Source organism: Schistocerca piceifrons, chromosome 10, assembly GCF_021461385.2.
Source record: "Schistocerca piceifrons isolate TAMUIC-IGC-003096 chromosome 10, iqSchPice1.1, whole genome shotgun sequence".
Lineage (NCBI taxonomy): Eukaryota > Metazoa > Arthropoda > Insecta > Orthoptera > Acrididae > Schistocerca > Schistocerca piceifrons.
Window position 1 is genome coordinate 53,566,151 of NC_060147.1, and position 25,544 is coordinate 53,591,694.

The 25,544-nt window shown below is 41.5% G+C and overlaps 1 protein-coding gene across 1 annotated transcript in view; it reads right to left on the minus strand.

Annotated features, from left to right (window-relative positions):
- The window catches only part of LOC124718686 (CUGBP Elav-like family member 4), a 205,280-nt gene that overhangs the window by 111,482 nt on the left and 68,254 nt on the right, over window positions 1-25,544 (minus strand). The window contains exons 5-6 of the mRNA XM_047244310.1: window positions 14,279-14,290; window positions 2,747-2,896 (exon numbers count right to left, since the gene is read on the minus strand). Of these exons, the coding sequence (XP_047100266.1) occupies window positions 2,747-2,896; window positions 14,279-14,290 (162 nt within the window). The remainder of the gene's footprint in view (window positions 1-2,746; window positions 2,897-14,278; window positions 14,291-25,544) is intronic.

Genomic DNA, 25,544 nt, shown 5'->3' on the forward strand with positions numbered 1-25,544 from the left:
TATACATTCATCATCTCCCGTGGTGAAAACTTTTCTAAGGTCTTTATACTTCTTTTATGGATTGCAAATTCTGTTACACATGTGTGCTATCACTGGCGCTGCTAGCCTACTAGAAGGAAAATTACACGACGGAAATGCATCGCTCGTAAGCAAACATTTTCGCGGAAGTTTATCAAATGGCTCTGAGCACTGTGCGACTTAACTTCTGAGGTCATCAGTCGCCTAGAACTTAGAACTAATTAAACCTAACTAACCTAAGGACATCACACACATCCACGCCCGAGGCAGGATTCGAACCTGCGTCCGTTGCGGTCCCTCGGCTCCAGACTGTAGCGCCTAGAACCGCACGGCCACTGCGGCCGGCGGAAGTTTATCGATCACGAACGCAAGTCTTTAACATAGTATCTTTGAAATGACGAGAACGTTTTCTAGCATTTGCAACATTCACACCGACTTTCCTGCAGCGTTTTGGCAGCAAAATCTTCTGCATCTGGAGGGAAAGCGTGAATCCTTCAGTCCCCTTAGTGCCGCTATTGTGTGAATTACAGCCAACAACAGCACAAACTATCATTGCTCGCACACACTCGCAACCCTTTCATTTGCAAATCACTCAGTACGTAAAAGTAATTGAGCGAAAATGACAACGCTCACGAAGTCACACAGCCTCTACCATACAAATATGGAGGCGGAATGGTTTCTCTCTGACGTCATCCGCAGAATGGCACAAACGCATTTGCTTAAGCTGTGTTGTGGTGGCTGCATTACTGTACATCACTGCCGTTCGCTTCCACCAACTCAACACGGGTTGTTGCAGCGTTGTTCTCGTTACGAACGCAAAAAACGAGTTACCGTAAGATACCCTACAATATCAACGAGCTGATCTAGTGACGTGCTACGGTACGGATTTCAATGTGTACCAAGTCCGCAGACGAATACCTGCAAATAAGCAAAAAGAACTCGAGCAACTTTACTTTTTTTCGCAATGACAACTGAAATTTTAGAACTACCCTCTCAGTAACGTAATATTCCGCTCGTTAATTGTCCTTAGTGTCTTGATGGCCGTGCTCGTGAGACGGCGAAGTGCTTCACTGTGCTCGATGTATTCTTTTAGCGTGATGTCTGGCGATAAGACAGTTTCGAGTCATGACGCCGGCATATTTCTGCTGCTTTATGAGAATTAGTTCTGAAGACTGTTGGAGAACTTTTGGTGTGATCTGAAGACGTTCGTAGAACGAAACTGGTTGTGGCGCAATTAACTTTTCTGAAATACAGCTGTGGTGGATTTGTCGACATTTATATTATTTATCAATAGGGCACGAAATGATCAAGATGAGAAATGAAACGGCTCGGGAGATAACAGCTGAAGACCCCAAGAACAGAAAATTGAGGAGAAAAGATTAATGGAGAAAAGATTAAAATGTGATGTCCATTTGGAGAGAATGTAGAAGATAATGATGTCTCGGAAGATGAGCAAAATGAAGGTGGGGTGCCAAAGGCCAAGCAGTAGGTTAAGAGAGAAGAGAAACGGATAAAATTAGTTGACGGGAGGAGAAGACGGCGCCAAGTAGCTACAGATTGGCGGTATGGAGACAAGACAAGGAAGAGAGTCTGGGGTTCCAACGAGACCCAGCCGTTAGCAGGAAGTTGTGCATCGTGATGATGAAGATGAAAATGATGATGAAAAGATGAAGATGATGCTAATCAGTGAATTTGCTGATGTTGAGTGATAAGTAGTGATCAGTAAATATTCAGCTTGAAGAGAGACAACTTTTCAGCCAAGATCGCATTTGTAAAACCTTTATTTGCGGTGAGCGGTTTCAGTAAACAGAGATAACATCATACGATGAGAGTATAAACCAGTATCTACAAAATTTTTCGGCATGGGAAGGATGCACTTGGCGAAACATTTTCTAAACACTGGTTTTAACTGTGAATATTCTTTATATACTGGTTTCAACTTTGACATGCCAATGCATATCACGTCATCTGTCCAGCTAATTAAGATATGGAGTATACCTGGTGTATACATCAAATTGACCACACGTATGAACCTGTACTGAGATCAGATGATGGCAACTCTATTTATCGAAACGGGTCATCGTAAATAAAGGATTTACAAACGCGGTATCAGATGAGAAGTTATTTTTCTCCAAGTTGTTGATGGCTATGTTATGGTAATCATGGAGATAAAGATGTTGGCGATGATGATTATTTGATGATGATGATGATGATAACAATGGAGAAGAAAAAGAAGATGATGAAGAAAATGACTGAGCATGAAAATAACAACAATTATAATTGCGATGATGACAATGTTGATGTTGATGGTGGTGGTGATGGTGATGATGATGATGATGATGTGATAAGACAGAGGAAGAAGAAAGAAATATCAATGACGGCGAAGACGATAAAATGATGGTTATGATGACATTGTTGTTGATGATAATGATGATGAACTTGACAAATAAGAAGCAGATGAAGAAGAAGAAGATGCTGATGATGATGAACATGTCAAAGAAGAAGCAGATGACGATTATGAAGAAGAAGAAGAAATGACGATGATGATGAAATTAATGATGATGATGATGATGATGACTGAGATGATGATTATGATGATGAGGATTAGGATGATTGTCGAATAATTCTGGAGTAGAAAATCAAACTGAACAGTGACTAAAAACAAGCGTGTGGCAGTAGAAAGTGATATTGTGAGCAGGAACGACAGGTGCAGGGACAGAGTACTCACGCGCGGGGTAGGTTTGCGGGATGCCGTTGGTGTAGACGGCAGCGGCGTCGGAGGCGGCGTGCTGCCCGTTGGGCGTTTGCGCCATGCTGAAGTTGGGCATCGTGGGCGACGGCAGGCTGGGCAGCGCTCCGTTCACGGCTGGACCCGCACCTGCCAATGAGCAACACCGTCACTCCCATCTGTAAGGGCCCAGCTCCTCACGCGAGCCTCGTAAAAGTAATGACGAGTGTATAGTATATGTATTTTTATCTGTTCCTTAGTTATCTAGCCTATGGAGTGACATCTCGTGGCAATGATGGGAACTACAGGCTGAGGAGGTGGTGATCTGGTGGCAAATGCAGTAAAGTAGACACCACATACTATAAATTAAAAATACGCCACAGCACTTTTCTTTCTGTATTGGAATTCTGATCTCAGAAAGTACTGTAGGCATTTTATACGGTTTTCTATAATATCTAGACTGATTCACGAGGGAGGTTTGTCTATAACTCTACCTAATTATACACAAGTAGTCTGGCCATATACACAGTACCTACCATTAAGGAATTATCGCCGGCCTGGGTGGCTGAGCGGTTCTAGGCGCTACAGTCTGGAACCGCGCGACTGCTGCGGTCGCAGGTTCGAATCCTGCCTCGGGCATGGATGTGTGTGATGTCCTTATGTTAGTTAGGTTTAAGTAGTTCTAAGTTCTAGGGACTGATGACCTTAGAAGTTAAGTCCCATAGTGCTCAGAGCCATTTGAACCATATTGAATTATCCGAATGATATGTTATCTGCATATGTGATGTACATGTACAGACAAACAAATGAATAGGAATTCAGAAAAATTGTACGATGTATTCAAGAGACAGAGCTCCGCAAACTGAACGAATCAATAACGCGTTGGTCCACCTCTGACCTTACTTCAAGCACTTATTCGGCTGGGCATTGATTGGTAGAGTTGTTGGATGTCCTCCTGGGGAATATCGTGCCAAATTCTGTCCAATTGGAGCGTTATATCGTCAAAATTACGACCTAATTGGAGGGCCCACCGATAGTGCTCCAAACGTTCTGACTTGGGGGTGAAACTGGCGACCTTGCTGGCCAAGGTGGAGTTTGGCAATCACGAAGACAAAACAGCAGAAACACTCGCGGTGTATGGGCAGACATTATCTTGCTGTAGTGTATCCCAGGATGGCTTGCCATCGAGGCAACAAAATGGGGCAAAGAACATCATCGACGTACCGCTGTGCTGAAAGGGTGCGCGGATGACAACCAAAGGAGTCCTGCTATGAAACGACAAGTCTTCGCTGGTCATCAGGACTCAGTTACAGGCGGTACTCACCACTGAAGACAATTCTACTCCAGTCAGTGAGATTCCAAGCCGGAGACATATCTGGAGACCACCAGACAGTGGTGCAATACCAACCTGTCATCCGCAACCAGGAGTAATGGTCTGGGTTACCATTTCTCTTAGTTTTTAACTGAATGCTTCTCATGTGAAGCTCTGGCTGGTCTCTAGTATACAGGGTGTAACAGAAAGGTATGGCCAAACTATCAGGAAGCATTCGTCACACACAGAGGAAGAAAGTATATTATATGGACATGAATCCGAAAACGCTTGATTTCCACATTAGAGCTATTTTCCTACTTCCCTTCATAAACACATTAATCATGGGAAACACACAGAGACAAAAAAAAACTCCAAGCACTATGGGACTTAACATCTGAGGTCATCAGTCCCGTAGACTTACTACTACTTAAAACTAACTAACCTAAGGATATCACACACATCCAAGCCCGAGGCAGGATTCGAACCTGCAACCGTAGCAACAGTGCGGTTCTGGACTGTAGCACCTAGAACCGCTCGGCCACAGCGGACGGCCCACACACAGACAGAATGTACCTGCATTACATGGAACGTTTTCTTACATGAACCGTTCAAAATACCCTCTTGATTGCAGCAAAAAACACAATCTTAAATGACATGTTCAAAATTCTCTCCGTTAGCAATAATACATGCATCAACCCGCTGTCGCACTGAATGCCTGATGTGCTCGTGTATCCCTGAAGAATCACGTCGTCAACAAAACTTTCCTGTCAACGTTTGGGCCGGCATTATTGGTGACTATTACGTTCACCCAGGTTCAACGGAGAAACTGATCATTCTTCCATTGAGAATCTTCTACCTGTTGTGCAAGAACACGTCCATTTACGAGTGCGGCGAAATATGTACTTCATGCGCGATGAAGCTCCTCCTTATTCCAGTGTTAATGTTCGTAGGCTTCTAAATAACAGATTCCGTGGTAGGTGGATAGGCAAAGGTAGAGCAATTCCTTGGTGGGCTGCGGGAGACTTTTATGTCTCCCTTAGCTAAAACACATGGTATTACCGGGCTGGAGACAACTACATAATGGATCATGTGTTTGATCTCTGTGGAGGACTGTTTAGATATGTACTCAGTGGTGTATATATTTCTCTTCAACTACTCCGTTATGAAATGAAATTAAGTTACTTACAACTATTGGTAATTCCACTGCTATATTCACATTATTTTGTCTCTGTTTCTGTGTATTACGACGTCGATATCTTCGTCTCTGCAAACTAGCAGTATCGTAGTGTTACACTACAATGTTGAACTACCATACCTCGTAATATTTACAGCCATTTTGTTTAAGCTTTTCTTATTGTAGGTTTAAACATGAGCGATGTGGTTGGGAACTTGATTTTAGGAGTATATTTCAACTGAGCCAGCATCAAGGTTCGATAGAATCTCTAACGTAATTTTCGGTTGTGAACCACTAAATTTCAAAACACAACTTCCACATCTTCATATCCGAATGATAAAGAGAATAACATCTCTTTAATGCGTGTTGAATTATTTATAGCAATGTAGGATGGTCATACAGTGTCTTGCCTTAGGTGTTAGGCCTATTTGAGCCTCATTGTACTTGCAAGGTGTGCAAAATCTTACTTATAATATAACTTTATTTTTGATCAAATTTTCGAAGTGTTGCTTAAATTACGATAAGCATACAATTTAATGAGTTATACAGACAGTTTAGGTGCAGCAATATTTAATTTTTGAAGCTTCATCGAGCTTGCGAAGTGTGCGACATCCACAATAAATGATGAAGTAGTTATACTTACTTTCGAGATATCGGCGCTGACATTGTCTTCGGTCATGCGTTCGTAAAACTGTTCCTTTCGTTCTGCAGTTTAAGTGATAACCCTATTCCTCCCTCCCTAATAAGACAGTTGAGTTGTGTATGTGCGTCTGTTTGCGCGGGGGGGGGGGGGGTTTGGTTGTGTAGTTGAGTTGAGGTTTTTTTTATTATTTTCGCAAGCCATAGGTTCCGAAATGCAGCCGCACGGATTGAACACATACTTTAAGTGTTTGCTACTGCTGCAATGTGAACATTACATTTTGCGACGCATTTTAGAATATTGTGCCATCACAGATGTTGATTTGGTTTTTTTCCGATACTTAACCTGTACTAGTTCCTAGATACTCGATGTAAACATCACGCTTCTCGTGTTACCAAACTGTATGCAATACTTTTTTTTTGCAATATCATTACATGAAAGTTGCGGAAAGTAGTACAGTATATAAAGCTTTTGGAGAGTCTTGTCACCATAGTGCTGACTGCAGACTGCTGTCATTTGTAATAACAGCAATAACTGACAATTAATAGCGTCGATTATATTTTTGCTAGTAAATGACACGATGCATTTTCTTTGTTCCTCCTAAAACGGTGCTCGTGAATAATTTGAATGTTGAAATACTGGGTGGCCCAAAAAGGATGGTCGGATTTGAACTGCGTAGTACCATTGAAAGGTGAGGAGGGGGGACCACTGCCGGCCGTCTGCAAGTCGGCCATTACACCCAGTTTGCCACGAGATGGCGCAGTGGACGGTCGAGCATCGTGTTTTTGCTGTGGAACAGTTTTTCAGAAATGATGAATCCTTTATTACTGTGCAACGATTGTTTCGACAACGTTTTGGTGTAGCGCGTGATGGACCCATTCCAGATCGCAGATCCATATCACGTTGGGTGACTGCATTCCGGACAACAGGGTCTGTCAAAAGTGGTAAATCTACAGGGCGTACACGTACGGCAGTTACTCCACAGAACATTGATGATGTTAGAGCGTCAGTGCTGCAAAGCCTGCGTCGTTCCACTAGGCGTCGTGCTCAAACTTTAGGCCTCAGCCGTAGTTCGTTGCAGCGTATTTTAAGCCGTGAGTTACAGTTTCACCCATACAAAATTATGATCACGCAAAAGCTGTATGATCGTGATTTTGAGCAGCGAAGACGATTTTGTGAATCAATGCTTGACATTTTGTACTCTAATAATGATGTTGTGCTTCTTATGTCAGATGAAGCCCATTTCCATTTAGATGGCTATGTCAATAAACAAAACTACAGGTATTGGGCAGCAGATAATCCCAGAGAATTGCACCAAAAGCCTCTTCATAGTGCTAAGGTAACAGTCTGGTGTGGAATTTCAAGATTGGGGATTGTTGGTCCTTATTTTTTTGAGGAGAACAACGCTACAGTCACAGTGAACTCGAAACGTTACGTTAACATGCTACGTAGCTTTTTGGTGCCGAAACTGCGAGAGTTACATGTAAATCGAGATCGAATTTGGTTTCAACAGGACGGGGCCACGGCCCACACAGCCAATGACTCCATGTGTGTTTTAAGGCGGATGTTCCCCCACCACATCATCTCGCGTTTTGGAGATGTCCACTGGCCCGCGAGATCACCTGACCTCTCAGCCTGTGATTTTTTTCTTTGGGGATACCTAAAGTCAAAAGTCTACGTAAAGAAGCCCCGAAACTTAATTGATCTGAAGGAAGCAATCAGTGCGGAAATTATGGCAATTCAAGAAGAAACAGTAGTGAAAGTGATGGAAAATTTCGAGGAAAGACTTGTGGAATGCATCACCGAGGAAGGACACCATCTTCCGGAAGTCATTTTCCGTACATGATTTTTTGTGGTTAGTTCTTGTAATTGGGTGCCTGGGAGCATTTAGTTACGTAATTGAATAAAATTAATTTGTAAAACTGATGGAGTTATAGTTATTTAAAATGTGACCATCCTTTTTGGGCCACCCTGTATTAAATTTGAAGGTGTACTACGACTTACATCAATAGTAGGCCTAATTAGTCACATTCAGACTGTCAGTTTGCTTGTGTGCTTGCCTGCGTAGCGTAGTATTGTAGCTAACTTGTATTTTTCTGCAGTTATAAGTCCGATCAGGTTAGTTTCACATCAACTCCTTAGGCCCACCTTCTAAAATGCAAACTGTTACCAGGCATGGAAATATAGCATTGGAGTACATACTGTAGAATTTAGGACACTAATTTGGTTAATAATTGTATGTGTGGAAATTTACTTGCAATTTCTTTTACAATGCAGGCGTATTTTTACAATGTTGTCACATCACTTTAACTGATTTGAGTCTTACAGCATTTTTTCATGTACTTAACCTGAACTGATCATCTTGTGGTGGTCCAGTTCGTGTGTACAAACATCACAGTTTTTGTGCTGCATACGTATTTTGCAGACCTCTTAGAATATTGCAAAATCTTAGGTATTCAAAATAATTAATTTATGACACTGTTGCGTTTTTTAACGATGGAGCCATCTGCTGGTGTTAGTGAGATTTACCCATGGTACTAAGAACGAACTATGCACATATCTACAATGTAGCCATCTATTGGTGACAGCAGTGGCGTAGTTATGTGACCGAGAACCCTTGGGCAAAAATGAAATTAGGGCCCATTGAAACTAAACTAAATTCTTTACAGATGCAAAACTACATTATCAGCTCCTTACCGCCCACTGTACGGCATAATAAAGCACACCTACTTGCTACTGAGTAAATTATGTGTAACGCACGCAACAGATAATATTTAATCGTATTTCCTAATAATATTATAAATGCGGAAGTTTGTTTGTTTGTTAGTTTTCACACAAAAACTGCTGGCTTAATTTGGATGAAATTTTGCACATGGATGTATCACGGCCTGGGTAGGACATAGGACACTTTCATACCGATAAAAGGATACGGTGGGATAATTTTCAGTGTTGGTCCACACTAGGCGAAAGAAGTCGCGGGCAAAAGCTACTAAAAAATAAACATGAGGAAGTAATAGTCAGCTACAGAGACATGGCTTCTTGCCGCGAAGCACGTTGGCCAAGTCAGAACTTCGGCATTCGCAGTGGCAGAAACGTGCCTGGGAGGCATGTTATTGTTAGTGCCGGCAACTCACTCTCGCTAAACTACCGAGCAGCCTGATTTAGTTCAGGACTACGATTTCCGATCAGTAATTGTCGGTAATTGTCGGAGGCAGAGCTATGTTTTCGTGGCTGTAGTAGAGTGCAGTTAATATTATAAGCAGTCAATAAAACGAAGTAGACAATTTATTTTACCAACTTATTTTACAATATTTTTCTGGCTTTAGTTCTTGGGCATTCATCAATAAGTACCGTTAAATCTAGACTTGATGCAGCCCTGTTTTCTATTGCTATGAATGCCAAATGTCGGAGTCGAGCTTGACCCGTACTATTCCTTTAAAAAATTTGATTATTTTTAATTTGCTGAATGATCTTTCAGCTACTACATAAGTGACAGGTACTGTATAAAATAATAACATTTCCATAATGTCGCATTCTAGCATTGTATGTTTACTTATAATTTTCTTACATAATTAGTGAACAGTTCCCGTCATAGTAAATTTGGTAGAACAAGGTGATAAGTATTACTAAATTGAAGAGAAAAATTAGGCACTATAATATCAAAATATTTACTTTGGAATTGATAACATTTTTGTAATGAAGTTGCTTCATCTATTGTGACCAAAAATGAAGATGTTAGGAAATTAAATATTTGACAGACTGCATTCACACCAGTAAAACGTGTATTTAACTGAAATATTATTGTCTCTAGGACATTTTTGAGAATGGTAACTGTAAATATTTCTTTCCCGTTTCGAAACTGGTGCTCAGAAGCTAGTTCATAGAAGTGTTTTTTAACTTTCTTTTCCATTTTTCGTAGAAATTGGGATCTACGTCATATTTTTTTGCAGTCTTTGCACTTGAATGATTCTAAATCGTTCCTGTTCAACATCAGTTTTGTTTCAGCATCTGGTAAAGCTCTACTTGCGTCGGCCAAATTGATATCGCATTTTTGTAACATTTTGGATGAATAAATGATGACATTCAGTATTTGGTACATGAGTTCACAAAGGAATACGAACTGGAAATTTAACCTTTTTGTTTTACTACAATAATACTTTCAAATTATGAGAGGCGCAATGTAAATACTTTGCATTTGGCTAAACATTCTTAATCTTTTTTTGTACACCATTATAAACATCACTTACAGTAGCCTCATCATAACCTTGACCTACACACTTTTTTAACCCAATATTTTTGTCAATAAAAAATAATTTAGTCACTTGCTTGACTAAATCTGCTGCACCATGTTTGATGACTTAAAAGTCAAGAAATAATTGTTATACTTTTCTATCGATTGTTTGTCTATTTTCTGATGCGGTTATTACTGGATATCTCAGAACAATGCTTAGCTGATATACCTTTGAAATATCCCGTGTAGTGTCCATTATGATGGCGAAAAATGGTGATGTTCTAATTTGTTCTAGCAGATTATTTTCAATGATGCTTCTTTACGAATTTCAGTTTCGATAGTATCATCCTTATTCCAAAGTTTGTACACAGCACATGCTTCCGTATGGCCACTCCAGAAACGGTGTTCATTAATTCTTTCTGATAAGTGCTTCCAGTCCCGATTACCCGTACACCATACATTATTCCTTTGTGAAGGAAGCAACCAGCAAAGCTGACAACAGGGAGTATCTAAAATTTTGGAATAACACAGCTAAAAACGGTTAAATGGTCCATACTTAGAAACTGAGACATAGCAGGATGTTGACAAACACATGTTGTGCTGGTGGGGATCTTTAGAAAATGGTCCTGAAGGCTCTAACAGTCCCATATTAGGAATTACATGTTTTTCTTTACCATTCAGTGTCTTGTTCTTGAAGTTCCCCAAGTCATATGAAGTTTTATTTACTTTTTTGAAGAGTGTATAGGTCGACGGTTCTTTCCCAGTTTGGTATACTATGCAGATGTCGTCGAAATAAGCGATGGCGTCGTCGTGGCCGGCGGTATTTTGAACTGCAGTTATTGTCCGACCGTCTTCAATAAGCTTCTCAACAGATACCGCATTATCTGAGCCATAATCAACACAAATGTTTGGGCAGGATGTGCTTCTAGAAGGCTGAGTAAAAAATTTGTCAATTCTGATCAATTTTTGTTTACTCTCTTCCTTTTCCTGACATTTTTTTCGCTTAAACGCAACACTGGTTTTCTTTATTTTACCTATTTTGTTCACTTCAACAAACAGTCCTAACACTTGGTTACCCGTAAGTGCTCGAGTCGAATACTCACTGCACTGGACAAACTTTATACGTTGTTAAGAATAAACGTGATGTAAACACTGCGCTATGTATACTTCTGCGTTTGCTGTTACTTCATTGGCTCGTCGTTTACGTGGAGCTTAAAGCACGCCCTCACGAGTACATTCAAGTAAGACGGTAATATGACAAGTTGTGCTGTAATGTAGCCGATAAGACCGAAAAGTCTCACAACCGCAGAAATATTAGCGGCACATTTGCGCTGACGGGACAGCCGTGCCAGCTAACTCATAGTAATGTGAACATCTGCTGATTTTAAGACATTGAATTAAAATACGGCAAAGCTTCTGAAATACGCGCTTTAACATCCAGGTGGAAAGGGCATTCAGTTCAGGAAAAAAAGCGGGTAAAAATAGTGAATCCACTGAAGGCAGTGCTTACCGTCAGTAACACTCATCCGTTAGTGTCATAACTCCCTCGACGTCTGAATCCGGTGGATAAACGCATAAAGGTCACCACTGGAGCTGTTATTTGCTGCACTGATGACGAGCCGATCACTAAAGCAACCCAAGACTTTCTCTGTCCATTCCCTCCTTTGTCTCTCTGTGTTCATTTCCTGCCCCATCTCTGTCCACTCCTCTCCCACCCGTGTCTCCGACTTTGAGCATTGTTTATTGGTGCTGCAAAGGAAACCTTGATTGGGAACTCAAGTCACTTAAAACAAATGAGTAAATCGGTTGGGATCATTGGTATATGGGGTACGAGAGAGACTTTTCTAGCTGCTGGATCTGTGAGGATATCAGCTTCAATGACAATATTGTGCATGAATTTAATTTGTGAATCGGTAGGTTACGAACTCTCGTTTTAACAGAAAACCAGTATAGTGTTGGTCAAAAAATATATACTAGAAAATGTTGATTACGCTGTTTACGTGAAGCAAGCTGTGCAACAAATTGAAGTAAATCGATTAAGAACTTTTTGAGATTTTTGCTAACAGCATATGCCTAATCCACTTTACATATATTTATGTATTAAATGGGTTTAAAATATATAGTACGGCCGTCCAAATTTTATTAGAGTATTGTGTGAAAATTTGGAGTAAATAAATAAAGCTCTTTTTCGAGAATTTTGCTGACAGCGTTTCCTATTTATATATAACATATATATTTATATCCAATAAGTATTTAAAAAATATGCAAGCTATGTCCGACCAAACATTTTGTAGAGTATCATGTAGAAATTTGAAGTAAATCGGCCAATAATTAGGTATGTAGTAAATTAGCCAAGAACTTCGACATTTTTGCTAAGAGTGTTTCCTCTTTATATATTATGCATATATTTATTTAATATATATATATTAAAATATGTAGCCCATATCATCTGTCCGAATGTTTATTAGAGTATCATGTAAAATCTTGAAGTAAAGCATTCAAGAACTTCCATAGAGTGTTGGTAACAACGTTAAATAACACCTCAACTTTATATGGTAGGATAGATACATTAACATATATTAAAAATATATATCCTATATCTGTCCAAATGTTTATTAGAATACTTTGTCGAAATTTGAAGTAAATCAGTCAAGAACTTTTTGAGATTTTTGATAAAATTAAACCATGTCTTGTTTCATACAGAAGAATAGATTTTATGTACTGTACATCTTAAGTAAATGTTTGGCCTGTGTCTGTCCAAACGTTTATTAAAATATTGTGTAAAAATTTGAAATAAACAAGTCAAGAACTGTCCCGTTTATAAAGTACATACTGTATTTATATGCCACATATATATAAAAATGTGTAGGCTATGTCCGTCCGAACATTTCGTAGAGTATCGTTTAATAATTTGAAGTAAATAGTTGAAGAACTTCTCGAGTCTTTTTGCAACAACGTTAAACTACGACTTGTCTTTATATAGCGGTATAGCTGGAATGGAGATCATGTGTTCTAACTATACGCAAAAAAACGTTGATATTGTGGTCTCATATTCGAAGATTGGTTTGATGCGCTTCTCTACTTTAATCCTCATCTCGGAGTACTCCTTAGTTTTCTTTGCTGCTTGCTCAATCTAGAGATTGAATAACATTAGGGACAGGCTCCAACTCTGTCTCACTTCCTTCTGAACCACTGCTTCCCTTTCGTGCCCCTCGACTCTTAGAACTGCCGTCTGGTTTCTGTGCAAATAGCCTTTCGCTCTCTGCTACCTTCAGAATTTCAAAACGTGTACTCCAGTCAACATTGTCAAAAGTCCACAAATGGTATACACGTAAGTCTGCCTTAACCTGTCTTCTAAGAGAAGTCGTAGGTTCATTATTGTGTCTCGTGTTCTTGCATTACTCCGGAGCCTAAAATGATATTCCCCGAGATCAGCTTCTACCCGTCTTTGCATTCTTCTGCAAGTAATTAGTGTCGGTGTCTGCAGGCTTGGACCTCATAGTATTGTGGATGAATCGAGGTCGTGGGTTCATTATTGTGTCTCGTGTTCTTGCCTGCCTTAACCTGTCTTCTAAGAGAAGTCGTAGGTTCATTATTGTGTCTCGTGTTCTTGCATTATTCCGGAACCTAAAATGAAATTCCCCGAGATCAGCTTCTACCCGTCTTTGCATTCTTCTGCAAGTAATTAGTGTCGGTGTCTGCAGGCTTGGACCTCATAGTATTGTGGATGAATCGAATTGAAACTGACCGAATAAAGCAAGGTACGTACGCTTCATTCAAATAACAAACTTCGCAGTAGAACGACTGCGAGATCTTTAAACTGGAAGAAAGACCACATGGGCGAAGCTGCTAACTTGAGATTAGTGCGAGGAACCAAAAGCAGGTGTTCAGTTTACATTCGAAGGCAGCTGTTGGACGTTCCCGTGAATCAAACGAAACTACTGCGCTTTCTTTTTCAGCATCCTGTATGCGTATCCTTTAGTGGAACAACCCACAATTACCATACAACTCACTGTGCTACTAGAATTTAACAGTGACCGTTAGACACTTCTTTCTGTCTATCTGCACGTACAAAGTGTGTATATAAAATAACGGGACTTTCTTAAAATAATTTTATTTATTAATCGACATCAATGTTGTAACCTCCACAATAGTCCTCATTGGATACTATATACCTACGCCAATATCTGAAACACTTCTGAAACTTGTTCTTTGTGGAAGTTTTTACCTCTCTCAACAAGGCAGTTTTAGTCTCACCTCTTCTTATAAAATGACGATCTTTTAAGATTTCCTTTATTTTCGGGAATAGAAAAAAAGTCAGATGGCACCACGACAGGCGAATGTGGAGGCTGGGTCATAATTACAGTACTGTTTTTAGCCAAGCACTGACGAATGAACAACGAAGCCTGACCAAAAGACGTGAATTATTTCTTTACAAATCAGGGCGTTTTTTTCAGCTTGCTTCACGTAAACAGCGTAATCAACATTTTCTAGTGATCGTTCGACCTTATGTCAAAAGCTCCTGATGCAGTGCGCCTTTAACATCGAAAGGCACAGTGATCGTAACCTTCACACTGGACAGCACTTGTCGAGTTTTTCTCAGTCTTCACGATCCAGAATGCTTCCCCTGGAACGAATGAGTCTTAGTTTTGATGTCCTATTCATAAACCCATGTTTTATCACATGTTGTGACATGTTTCAGTAATTCTGCATCGTTGTTATCATCTGGCTCCTCCTTAGCGACTTGCTTTCGCCACTGATCTGGTTAGAAATTCAACAAACTTTTCTGTCATATACTGAACATCTGTAATAATTTAATGGCATGTATCAGTTGATATAACAACTTCATCAGCGACTTCTGTAACTGTGGTTCAGCGATCGTTCATAATCATTCCTTTCAGTTTTTCCATGATATCATCGGTTGATTATTTGCTGGGCCGCTCAGGGCGCTCGTCGTCATTAACTTCTTCACTGTCTTCTTCTACATCTACATGATTACTCAGCTATTCACAATAAAGTGCCTGGCAGAGGGTTCAATGAACCACCTTCAAGCTGTCTCTCTACGCTTACACTCTCGAACGCCGCGCGGGAAAAACGAGCGCTTAAATTTTTCTGTGCGAGTCCTGATTTCTCTTATTTTAACGTGATAATCATTTATCCCGATGTAGTGGGCACCAACAGAATTATTTCACAATCGGAGAAGAAAACTGGTGATTGAAATTTCAGGAGAAGATCCCGTCGCAACGAAAACGCCTTTGTTTTAATGATTGACACTCCAATTCACGTAACACGTCTGTGGCACTATATCCCCTATTTCGTGGTAATCCAAAACGAGCTGCCCTTCTTTGAACTTTTCGCGTTATCCGCCAGTCTTACCTGACGCGGATCCCACACCGCACAACAATAATCCAGGATAGGGCGGACAAGCGTGGTGCAGGCAGTTTCATTAGTAGACCTGTTGCACCTTCTAAGTGTTTTGCCAATGAATCGCAGTCTTTGGTTTGGTTTACCCACAACATTATCTATGTGATCATTCCAATTTAGGTTATTTGTAATTGTTATCCCTAAGTATTTAGTTGAATTTACAGCCTTCAGGTTTGTGTGACTTATCGTGTAATCGAAATTTAACTAATTTCTTTTAGTACTCATGTGAATAACTTCACACTTTTCCTTATTCAGGGTCAATTGCCACTTTTCTCACCATGCAGATTCTTATCTAATTCATTCTGCAATTCGTTTTGGTCATCTGATGACTTTACGAGACGGTAAATGACAGCATCATCTGCAAACAATCTAAGTCGGCTACTCAGATTGTCTCCTATGTCGTTAATATATATGAGGAACAAAAGAGGGCCTATAACACTTCATTGGGAGACGCCGGATATAACTTCTGTTTTACTCGATGACGTTCCGTCTATTACTACGAACTGTGACCTTTCTGACAGAAAATCACGAATCCAGTCGCACAACTGAGGCGATATTCCATAGGCACGCAGTTTCGTTAGAAGACGCTTGTGCGGAACGGTGTCTTATACCACTCACAAACCCTTGTTTTCTCATCTGAGACTTAACAAAAGCTATATTTAACATTACTGAACTTTGTTGGACTTTATTCCTCTCTTATAGCAAAAATTAATAAAAAACGTCTGATCCATTTTTGTAGAAAACAAATTATCACCGATACCACCAAAAACAGACGTAACCCTTTTGACAGCTGACAACAGACTAAATATTCTATACGTCTGATCCTGTGCTGATAGCTCCCAACCACGTTTACTAACACAAAAAGGAAAAAATCACGCGAATCGGCCTATCCAACACGCAAAATTACAAAATTTCCCTTACTTTCTGAACACATCTGGTTAAGAGCTACTTAGAGGTTACGTTCGAGATTCCAAAATGTGTTTGACCACGAACGGCAACTGTGCAATGTCGTCAATACGTTTCAATTGTCAGTCGTGATCGGAACAGTATTCTGTGTAGTTGTGAGTGCATTATGTCGCATCTAAGTGAATTCGAACTTGGGCAAATTGTTCGTGATCGTATAGTGGCTGCTCCCGTAACGAAGGTAGCTTATGTGTTTCAAGAGCTAGCGTCTCGAAAATTTATGGCTCATATAGGGAAAACGGAGAAACACTCACAAGTCACAACGCAGCCGAAAGTGTGTATTGAGCCATCGTGACTGTGAGGAGTATTGGTATCTTAGATGTATCATGTCAGTATTTTACTCCTTAATTATCACTGGCTTCTGGAACTCTCGAAGCAGCGGATGAACAACCACAGGGGTCCTTCTATGAAAAGACATGGCACCCCAGACCATCAGTCCTGGTTGTCGGGGCGTATGGGGGACGAAAGTCATATTGGTGTACCACTGCTGTCTGGGGCATCACGTCTTCGGCCTGCAATCTCATTGACCGGAGTAGAATTATCTGCAGTGATAAGTCCCTCTTCAAACTGACCACGGAAGACTGGCGAGAGTTTCCGCTGCTTATCTTCGTGCTTGCCAAACCCTACCTCGGCCAGTAAGATCGCCGGATATTGCCCCAGTTGAGAACGTTCGGAGCAACCAGCTCGGGATTCTGACGATCTAATGCGACAATTGGATAGAATTTGGCGCGATATCGCTGAGGAGGACATCCAAAATCTCATTGAATCAATGCCAAGCCCAATAACTGCTTGATAAGAGCGGGAGGAGAACCACCGTGTTACTGACTCGCTCAGTTTGTGAACTTCCTTTGTTTCCGGATTGCATTTCCTTAGGATTCTTCCAATGAATCTCAGTCTGACATCTGCTTTACCGATAATCAACTTTATATGATCATTCCATTTTAAATCACTCCCAATGCCTACTCCCAGATAATTTATGGAATTAACTGCTTCCAGTTGCTGACCTGCTATATTGTTGCTAAATAATAAAGGATCTTTCAATCTATGTATTCGCAGCACATTACACTTGTCTGCATTGAGATTCAGTTGTCATTCCCTGCACCATGCGTCAATTCGTTGCAGATCCTCCTGCATTTCAGTACAATTTCCCATTATTACAACCTCTCGATATATCACAGCATCATCTGCAAAAAGCCTCAGTGAACTTCCGATGTCATCCACCAGGTCATTTATGTATATTGTGAATAGCAACGGTGCCCGACACTCCCCAGCGGCACACCTGAAATCACTCTTACTTCGGAAGACTTCTCTCCATTGAGAATGACATGCTGCGTTCTGTTATCCAGGAACTCTTCAATTCAACCACACAATTGGTCTGATGGTCCACATGCTCTTACTTTGTTCATTAAACGACTGTGGGGAACTGTATCAAACACATTGCGGAAGTCAAGAAACACGGCATCCACCTGGGAACCAGTGTCTATGGCCCTTTGAGCCTCGTGGACGAATAGCGCGAGCTGGGTTTCACACGATCGTCTTTTGCGAAACCCATGCTGATTGCTACAGAGTAGATTTCTAGTCTCCAGAAAAGTCATTACACACGAACATAATACGTGTTCCAAAATTCTACAACTGATCGACGTTAGAGATATAGGTCTATAGTTCTGCACATCTGTTGGACGTCCCTTCTTGAAAACGGGGATGACCTGTGCCCTTTTCCAATCCTTTGGAACGCTACGCTCTTCTAGAGACCTACGGTACTCCGCTGCAAGAAAGGGGGTAAGTTCCTTCGCATACTCTGTGTAAAACCGAACTGGTATCCCATCAGGTCCAGCGGTCTTCCCTCTTTTGAGCGATTTTAATTGTTTCTCTATCCCTCTGTCGTCTATTTCTATATCTACCATCTTGTCATCTGTGCGACAATCTAGAGTGCAGTCTTCCTCTGCGAAACAGCTTTGGAAAAAGACATTTAGTATTTCGGCCTTTGGTCGGTCACCCTCTGTTTCAGTACCATTTTGGTACTGATTTCCGTGCCATTTAGATAATTCCTTAGCGGTGGGTCGTTCTTTTTTTCTCTTAGAGTGTATATGATAGTGTGAAGAATTTTTTAGAAAGATAATCAAGAGTTGAAAGTGTTATGTCGCATCGTAGAAGAAAAGTTTTTCTGTAATTTAGTTGTTCCACGGAAAGACTCGCAGGATTACTTACGAGATTTAAGGCTGAAACAGTATTATGTTTGTGAATCAGTAATTTTTGTGGAAAAACATATGGACAGTAAAACAAAAATGAAAAGGCTTCCGTGATCAGTGATTACCTTTTCCCTACTGTGGAAACGCAATGTAGAAATGGTTACTTCAGCGTGAATCTAACAGACATAACGTTTGAACGGGACTGGATGAGCGTACGCATTGTTAGGGAATATTTCAAAGCGTTATTTTCTATTTTTCAAGTGAATAAGTTTAATACTTGAAAGTCGTAAGAGACCTGTGTTCGTATTAGCCACATTGTCAGGTTTATTTTGTAACAAAGCGTGTTCTCTGTGTAATGCTCCCACACTTTAGTCTCACAGTCCGATAGATCCAAAAACTGATCTAAAAATAAACCGAAAAGTGTAACAGGGAAACATGGCACTGAAACCATAAGATCTGGACTGTGAAGCAATGGAAGAAAATCATTTTTTTCGGATGGACCTTGTTGCATACTGTTTCGAACTTACGGCGGCGTTTACATGCCATGACTGAAATATGGCGGGGGTTCGCCGATGATTTGGGCAACAATATCGTGGCATCCATGGACCCTATGGACCCTGCAAAGTCGCGTCGCTGCTAAGCTTTCTGTGACTATTCTGGCTGATCAGATCCATCCCAAACAGGACCTGTCTATCCATTCTGAGACGACTGGAAGCTGCTTTGAATGTCAACGGTTTTCTTACACCGTATTAGGCATGGTAATGTGTTGTGCACTTGGTATTTCGATAGCTTTGTCCACCTTATGTATACGAAACGAATGAATTACGTATCACGCATATATGTTGATTGTGAAACCTCACCACACAGTCACATAAGTTGAGTGCAATGGATGTTCCTGCAGCCAGCCGGTGTGGCCGTGCGGTTCTAGGCGCTACAGTCTGGAACTGAGCAACCGCTACGGTCGCAGGTTCAAATCCTGCCTTGGGCATGGATGTGTGTGTTAAGTCGCATAGTGCTCAGAGCCATTTTTGAACCATTTTGAACCTGTCAGGCTATCCCTTCTTCTGCTCATGATGTGTGCCGTAACGTGCTGTAGCTATAAAATAATGGGACTATTGCTGTAAAACATTTTATTTCAAAAACATACATATTTAGTTATTGCCAATCTCAATACACTTCCCTCCTCTATCCCTACAGCGTTCCATGCGAACTTCCCATTGTTGGAAACAGTGATGGAAGTCTTCGTCTGTGAGCTCCTTCATTGCGCGTGCCACTTTTGCTTTAACTGTTTCAACGAGATGAAATTTTGTTCCTTTTAGTGCAAATTTTACCATGGGAAAAGATAAAAGTCACACGGTGTATGTCAGGCGAATAAGGTGAATGGTGTGACCTGGGATGATGTACTTCGCGTTGTTTTGATGCCGAACCCATGACTTGTTCTTCCACAATTCGGGTCGTTTTTCGCTCATTTTCTCACGAGTTGAGCGAAAACTTCAAGGTAGTAATATCTATTATTAGCTTGACCTTCAGGAAACCAGTGAAGACACACAGTTCCATGAATATTAAAAAATACCATCATCGTCGCTTTGAATCTTGATTCGAGGTTTTTCCGCTCCCTGTGAAGTTGGCCGCTGCCAACTCATGGATTGGAGTTTACAAACAAAATGACATCTTTTATGAAAAAGAATACCACGGCCACACTGATTTGTCTACAAACATTAGAGATGTTGCATTCGACTGAGAAGGCTTCACGTTTCACAGCTATTGGCCGTTCACCTTTGGCGCATGCGTGCTTACTCTATGATAGCAGCTGCCCCCTTATTTTATGGCCACATCTCGTGTCTTTTCTCGCCGATTCTATTCAATACTTCTTCACTAGTAGCTCGACCTCCATTCTAATCTCCAGAAATCTTCTGTAGCGCAGCGTTCCACAACTTCTATTCTCTTCTTGTATGTTGCTACATTTTACAGTACGTGTTTCATTCTCATACAATGCTACACTCCAAACACTTCCTGAAAAGATTCCAAACATTAAAATGTAAATTAGATGTTCACGAGTTTCGCGTCTTCAGAAAAAAACTTTTCTTACTATTGCAAGTCTGCGTTTCATATCCTCCACAATTCTGCCAACGCCAGTTATTTTGCCTCCGTAAATAACAAAACCCTTCTACTACTTTCACTGCCTCATCCCCCTCATCTAATTCCCTGTCCGCCTTGATAGTTGTGTGGTTAGCGCGGCAGCATGCCATGCAAGGGTCGCGGTTCGATTCCCGGCTGGATCGGAGATTTTTGCCGCTCGTGGACTGGGAATTATATTGTCTTCATCATCATATCATCCTCATCGACACGCAAGCCACCGAATTGGCGTCAACTATAAAGACTCGCACCAGGCGGCCGGCCTACCCGACAGGAGGACATAGCCACACGATATATTATTTCAGTTCATCTAGATCCCTCAGCTACGCTTTTTTAAAATTCGTCTACATTCCATTATCCCTGCTTTACTTTCATTGATGCTCCCCTTACTACGTGTTTTCAAGACACTATCCACTCCTTTGAGATGATCTCCCTACTCCGTTTCCGTCTCTGTCAAAACTGTATTATCGTCGTCAAACCTTAAATATTTTTGTATGATCTTCCTGAATTTTAATCCCTTTCCAAACTACTCCTTAGTGTTCTTAGTACTTGCAGTTATTTTGCGTTAGTTGCTGCTTCAGCATTCCCTTCAGACAGAAAAAGCAACGAGATCCAAATGGGACAAGCACTGGCCCATTCAGAGCCAACTGGCATATTTGCCTGGGAAGAACGGGAAATGTAAAATAAGGAGAAAAAAAAAAACAACCTGTGGTCCTGGCCCCATCTACAATCTGTATTGCTAAGCGATGTACCGGAACACCCTTAGAGTTGCAGGTTGCCTATCCATAAGCTTCAGGGGCAACAAAATTTTATTTTCAATATTTCTCATAACTATTAGCCGAATTTAAAAATTTAAAATTCTTTAATAGTCTTCTGCTTAAGACATATAAATGTATGTCAAAAGCTTAACTCAATAAGGTAACTATTACAGTTAGAAACCGTGAGTTTCTCTTGAGGCAGCCTAACTGACGGCGCACAAATACCCGGACTTTATTCATCGAGTATTTGAGTATGAGAGCACTTGCCGAACTACAACAACCTTTAGACATAGTTTAAAACCATTCTGCAACTTTTCAACGCTGACATCTCCACAAGATGATGAAAGGAAATAAAGTTTATCGGACACTACATTTTCGCTATTCATGCAGTAAAACTGCCGTATCCAGAATTACGTTTTAATGTAGTACTTCTTTACTACTACCTCTATTCGCAATACACTTTGCAAACAGTATTCACATATACCAATGAATGTACCTGCGAAATTCTGTCATTGTACGACACGCAGTTCAGGAGATAAGACGTCATAGATATTGAGGTGCGTGAAAAACTAACTTTTGCTTAAAACGTAGCACAAGTTACCCACACTATACTTACCCAGTGTTTCATGATGAGACCAATTAGCGGCTTCCAACAAACTTTGAGCAGAATTTTAAAGCTTTCTAAGCGCGATCTCGCTTACACGCTTAAAGTCAAACATTTAACAAATTAACTCATTTCTAAAGTAATCAGACGTTTGAATTTGTTTTATACAGGGGAGATCGATTCTTGAAAGACTCAAGGTCTTACTGGTTTGAGTTACGAATCACGATCAAGAGAAACAGAATTAATATCGTACATTCAGATCGTATTGTCTACAACTTAACCATATTAAATTTCGTATAATAATCCAGTTAATTTTCTTATAAGTAAGAATAAGTTACTCCTTTTTGGCAGCTGAATTTCGTATCACTTACAACTAACTACGTAGAGCGAGCAGTTACTTTTGTATCTCTCAATGAATGCTGTGGGCTGTTGTGGAAGCAGTATGGGACTAAAATTTCTTTGATAAAGGCTTCAGTTAATTGCATGCCATAACCGTACTGTTCACTCTACTCTTGACCTGTCTAGTAGATGGGTTGAGGGATCATGGGAGTGTCAGTGCTGTTGGATGTTTGGTTGGGGAGAGATTGTGGGGCTGGTGGCGCTGTGGTCAGAGTGGTTGGTTCATTTGCTTTTGATATATTTATGTTTTACATTTTTTTAGATTCCATTTTATCGTAGCTTGTGAATCGTTCACTTCGCATATTTTCATTTTCCTTTATAGCCTCCTGTATGGAATCCGCTTATAGTTTTGCATCACCCCGGCACCCCGGTTCCCAGAACTCCTGAAGACAGACGTTGACTGTGGATATTGTTTCACCGATACACTCTCTTTGACTGTTACTTTGTGCCAGGAAGGGCTGTCAACAAGGGAAGTGTCCAGGCGTCTCGGAGTGAACCAAAGCGATGGTGTTCGGACATGGCGGAGATGCAGAGAGACAGGAACTGTCGATGACATGCCTCGCTCAGGACGCCCAAGGGCTACTACTGCACTGGATGACCGTTACCTACGGATTATGGCTCGTAGGAACCATGACAGCAACGCCACCATGTTGAATAATGCTTTTCGTGCAGCCGCAGGACGTCGTGTTATGACTCAAACTGTGCGCAATAGGCTGCATGATGCGCAACTTCACTCCCGAAGTCCATGGCGAGGTCCATTTTGCAACCACGACACCATACAGCGAGGTACAGATGCGCCCAGCAGCATGCCGAATGGACCGCTCAGTATTGGCATCACGTTGTCTTCACCAATGAGTGTCGCATATGCATTGAACCAGACAATCGTCGGAGACGTGTTTGGAGGCAATCCGGTCAGGCTGAACGTGTTAGACACACTGTCCATCGAGTGCAGCAAGGTGGAGGTTCCCTGCGGTTTTGGGATGGCATTATGTGGGGCCGACGTACGCCGCAGGTGGTCATGGAAGGTGCCGTAACGGCTGTACGATACGTGAAACCCATCCTCCGACCGATAGTGCAACTATGTCGGCAGCATATTTGCGAGGCATTCGTCTTCATGGACGACAATTGGAGCCCCCATCGTGCACATCTTGTGAATGAATTCCTTGAGGATAACGTCATCGCATGTTCTCCAGACATGAACCCTATCGAACATGTCTGGGATAGATTGAAAAGGGCTGTTTATGGACGAAGTGACCCACTAACCACTCTGAGGGATGTACGCCGAATCGCCGTTGAGGAGTGGGACAAATTGGACCAACAGTGCCTTGATGAACTTGTGGATAGTATGGCACGACGAATACAGGCATGCATCATTGCAAGAGGACGTTCTACTGGGTATTAGAGGTACCCGTGTGTACAGCAATCTGGACCACCATCTCTGAAGGTCTCACTGTGTGGTGGTACAACATGCAATGTGTGGTTTCCGTGAGCATTAAAAAGGGCGGAAATGATATTTATGTTTATTTCTATTCCAATTTTCTGTACAGGTTATATACTACCAAGTAACATAGCTCGATGAAACTTGAACCATACTTAGAAAGAACTGTTACAGGTTACGCAATGAGACGAACAGAAATAAACTTTCATTCAGAGACAATAGTTACACTGAAGCCACTGCGAGGTACGATGGTCCCCTGGGCGTTGCAGAAGGTGGGACGCAGTTGTTAATAGGATGTATGACGACCACAGACGAGAGTGCATGCTCTGCGACGTGTTCCCGTGCTGGCCACAAGATTGTTAAGGAGTTGTTGTGGTAGGGCGTTCCATTCCTCCACCAGCACAGGTAACAACTGCTGGATCGGTGCATTTGGACGTGCTGGAGTACTCATCCAACATGTGCTCGATGAGGCTTAAGTCGGCGGAATGGGCAGGCCAGTCCATTCGCCAAAACCTACGCATTCGATGGGGTCGCTCATCGTCATTCATTTAAATCAAGTCAGGGCCGTAACTCTGACATGTGAGAGTACGGTGTTAAAAGATTTGAAGGTTATTAAGCCCATACAACGGTATGCACCCTTAGACCATAGCACTGGAACGCCAAAATGATCACATTCCACAGTGCTGAACGTAATCTGATACGGTGAGAGGTTTTAATACGTAAAGCGCCCAGGAACAGTCTCAAACATGATCGTTTTGGTGGTCCAAATGCTATGGTGTGGGGAGACATAACGTTGCATCGGCATAATGACCTCCAAATCTTCGAACACGTGACACCTTTCTGTTATCGTTATTCTGACACCATACTCCCCTCCCCCTTGTGCATTTTCTCAGGAGTGCATCGTGCCCAGACTAGATGGCAGTGTGCGACTGCATCAGATGGCGCACGTAGAGGGGCTTTTGGAACGAGTGGATATTCGGTGAATGGACTGAATCACGTTTTCCCCCCACTCAAATGTGATAGAGCAGTTGATAGATGCTTTGGGGAGACGTACTGCAGCAAGTCGACATGTACCAGTGACCATCCAGGCATTCTGGGACGGATGGAGGATTCGTAGAAGGATTGGCCGGGAACGGGAGAGCTGATCAGACGTGGACCTCCGATGCTTTGGGGAGCGTACTGCAGCAAGTCGACATGTACCAGTGACCATCCAGCAGTTGTCAAGCGCTGTGACGGAGGGATGGAATTCCGTACAAAGCTTGTGGCCAACGTGGGAGCGGTATTTCCTTCCTTTACCTTCTGCACTACAGTGTAGCAGTTCTTTCTATGTGTGGTGCAAGACTGATCGAGCTGTGTTACTTCTCAGTGACACACTATTCGAAAGTTACTTTTCTCCTTAAGTTTTGCACACTTTGCACATTTAAAGTTTGACAAGTAATCACTTCTTTTTAGTTCCCAGAAATGGACTTAAACAATTATATGAAATGTATTTGGTTGAAAACAATACAAAATTCAGTTGTAACAGACGAA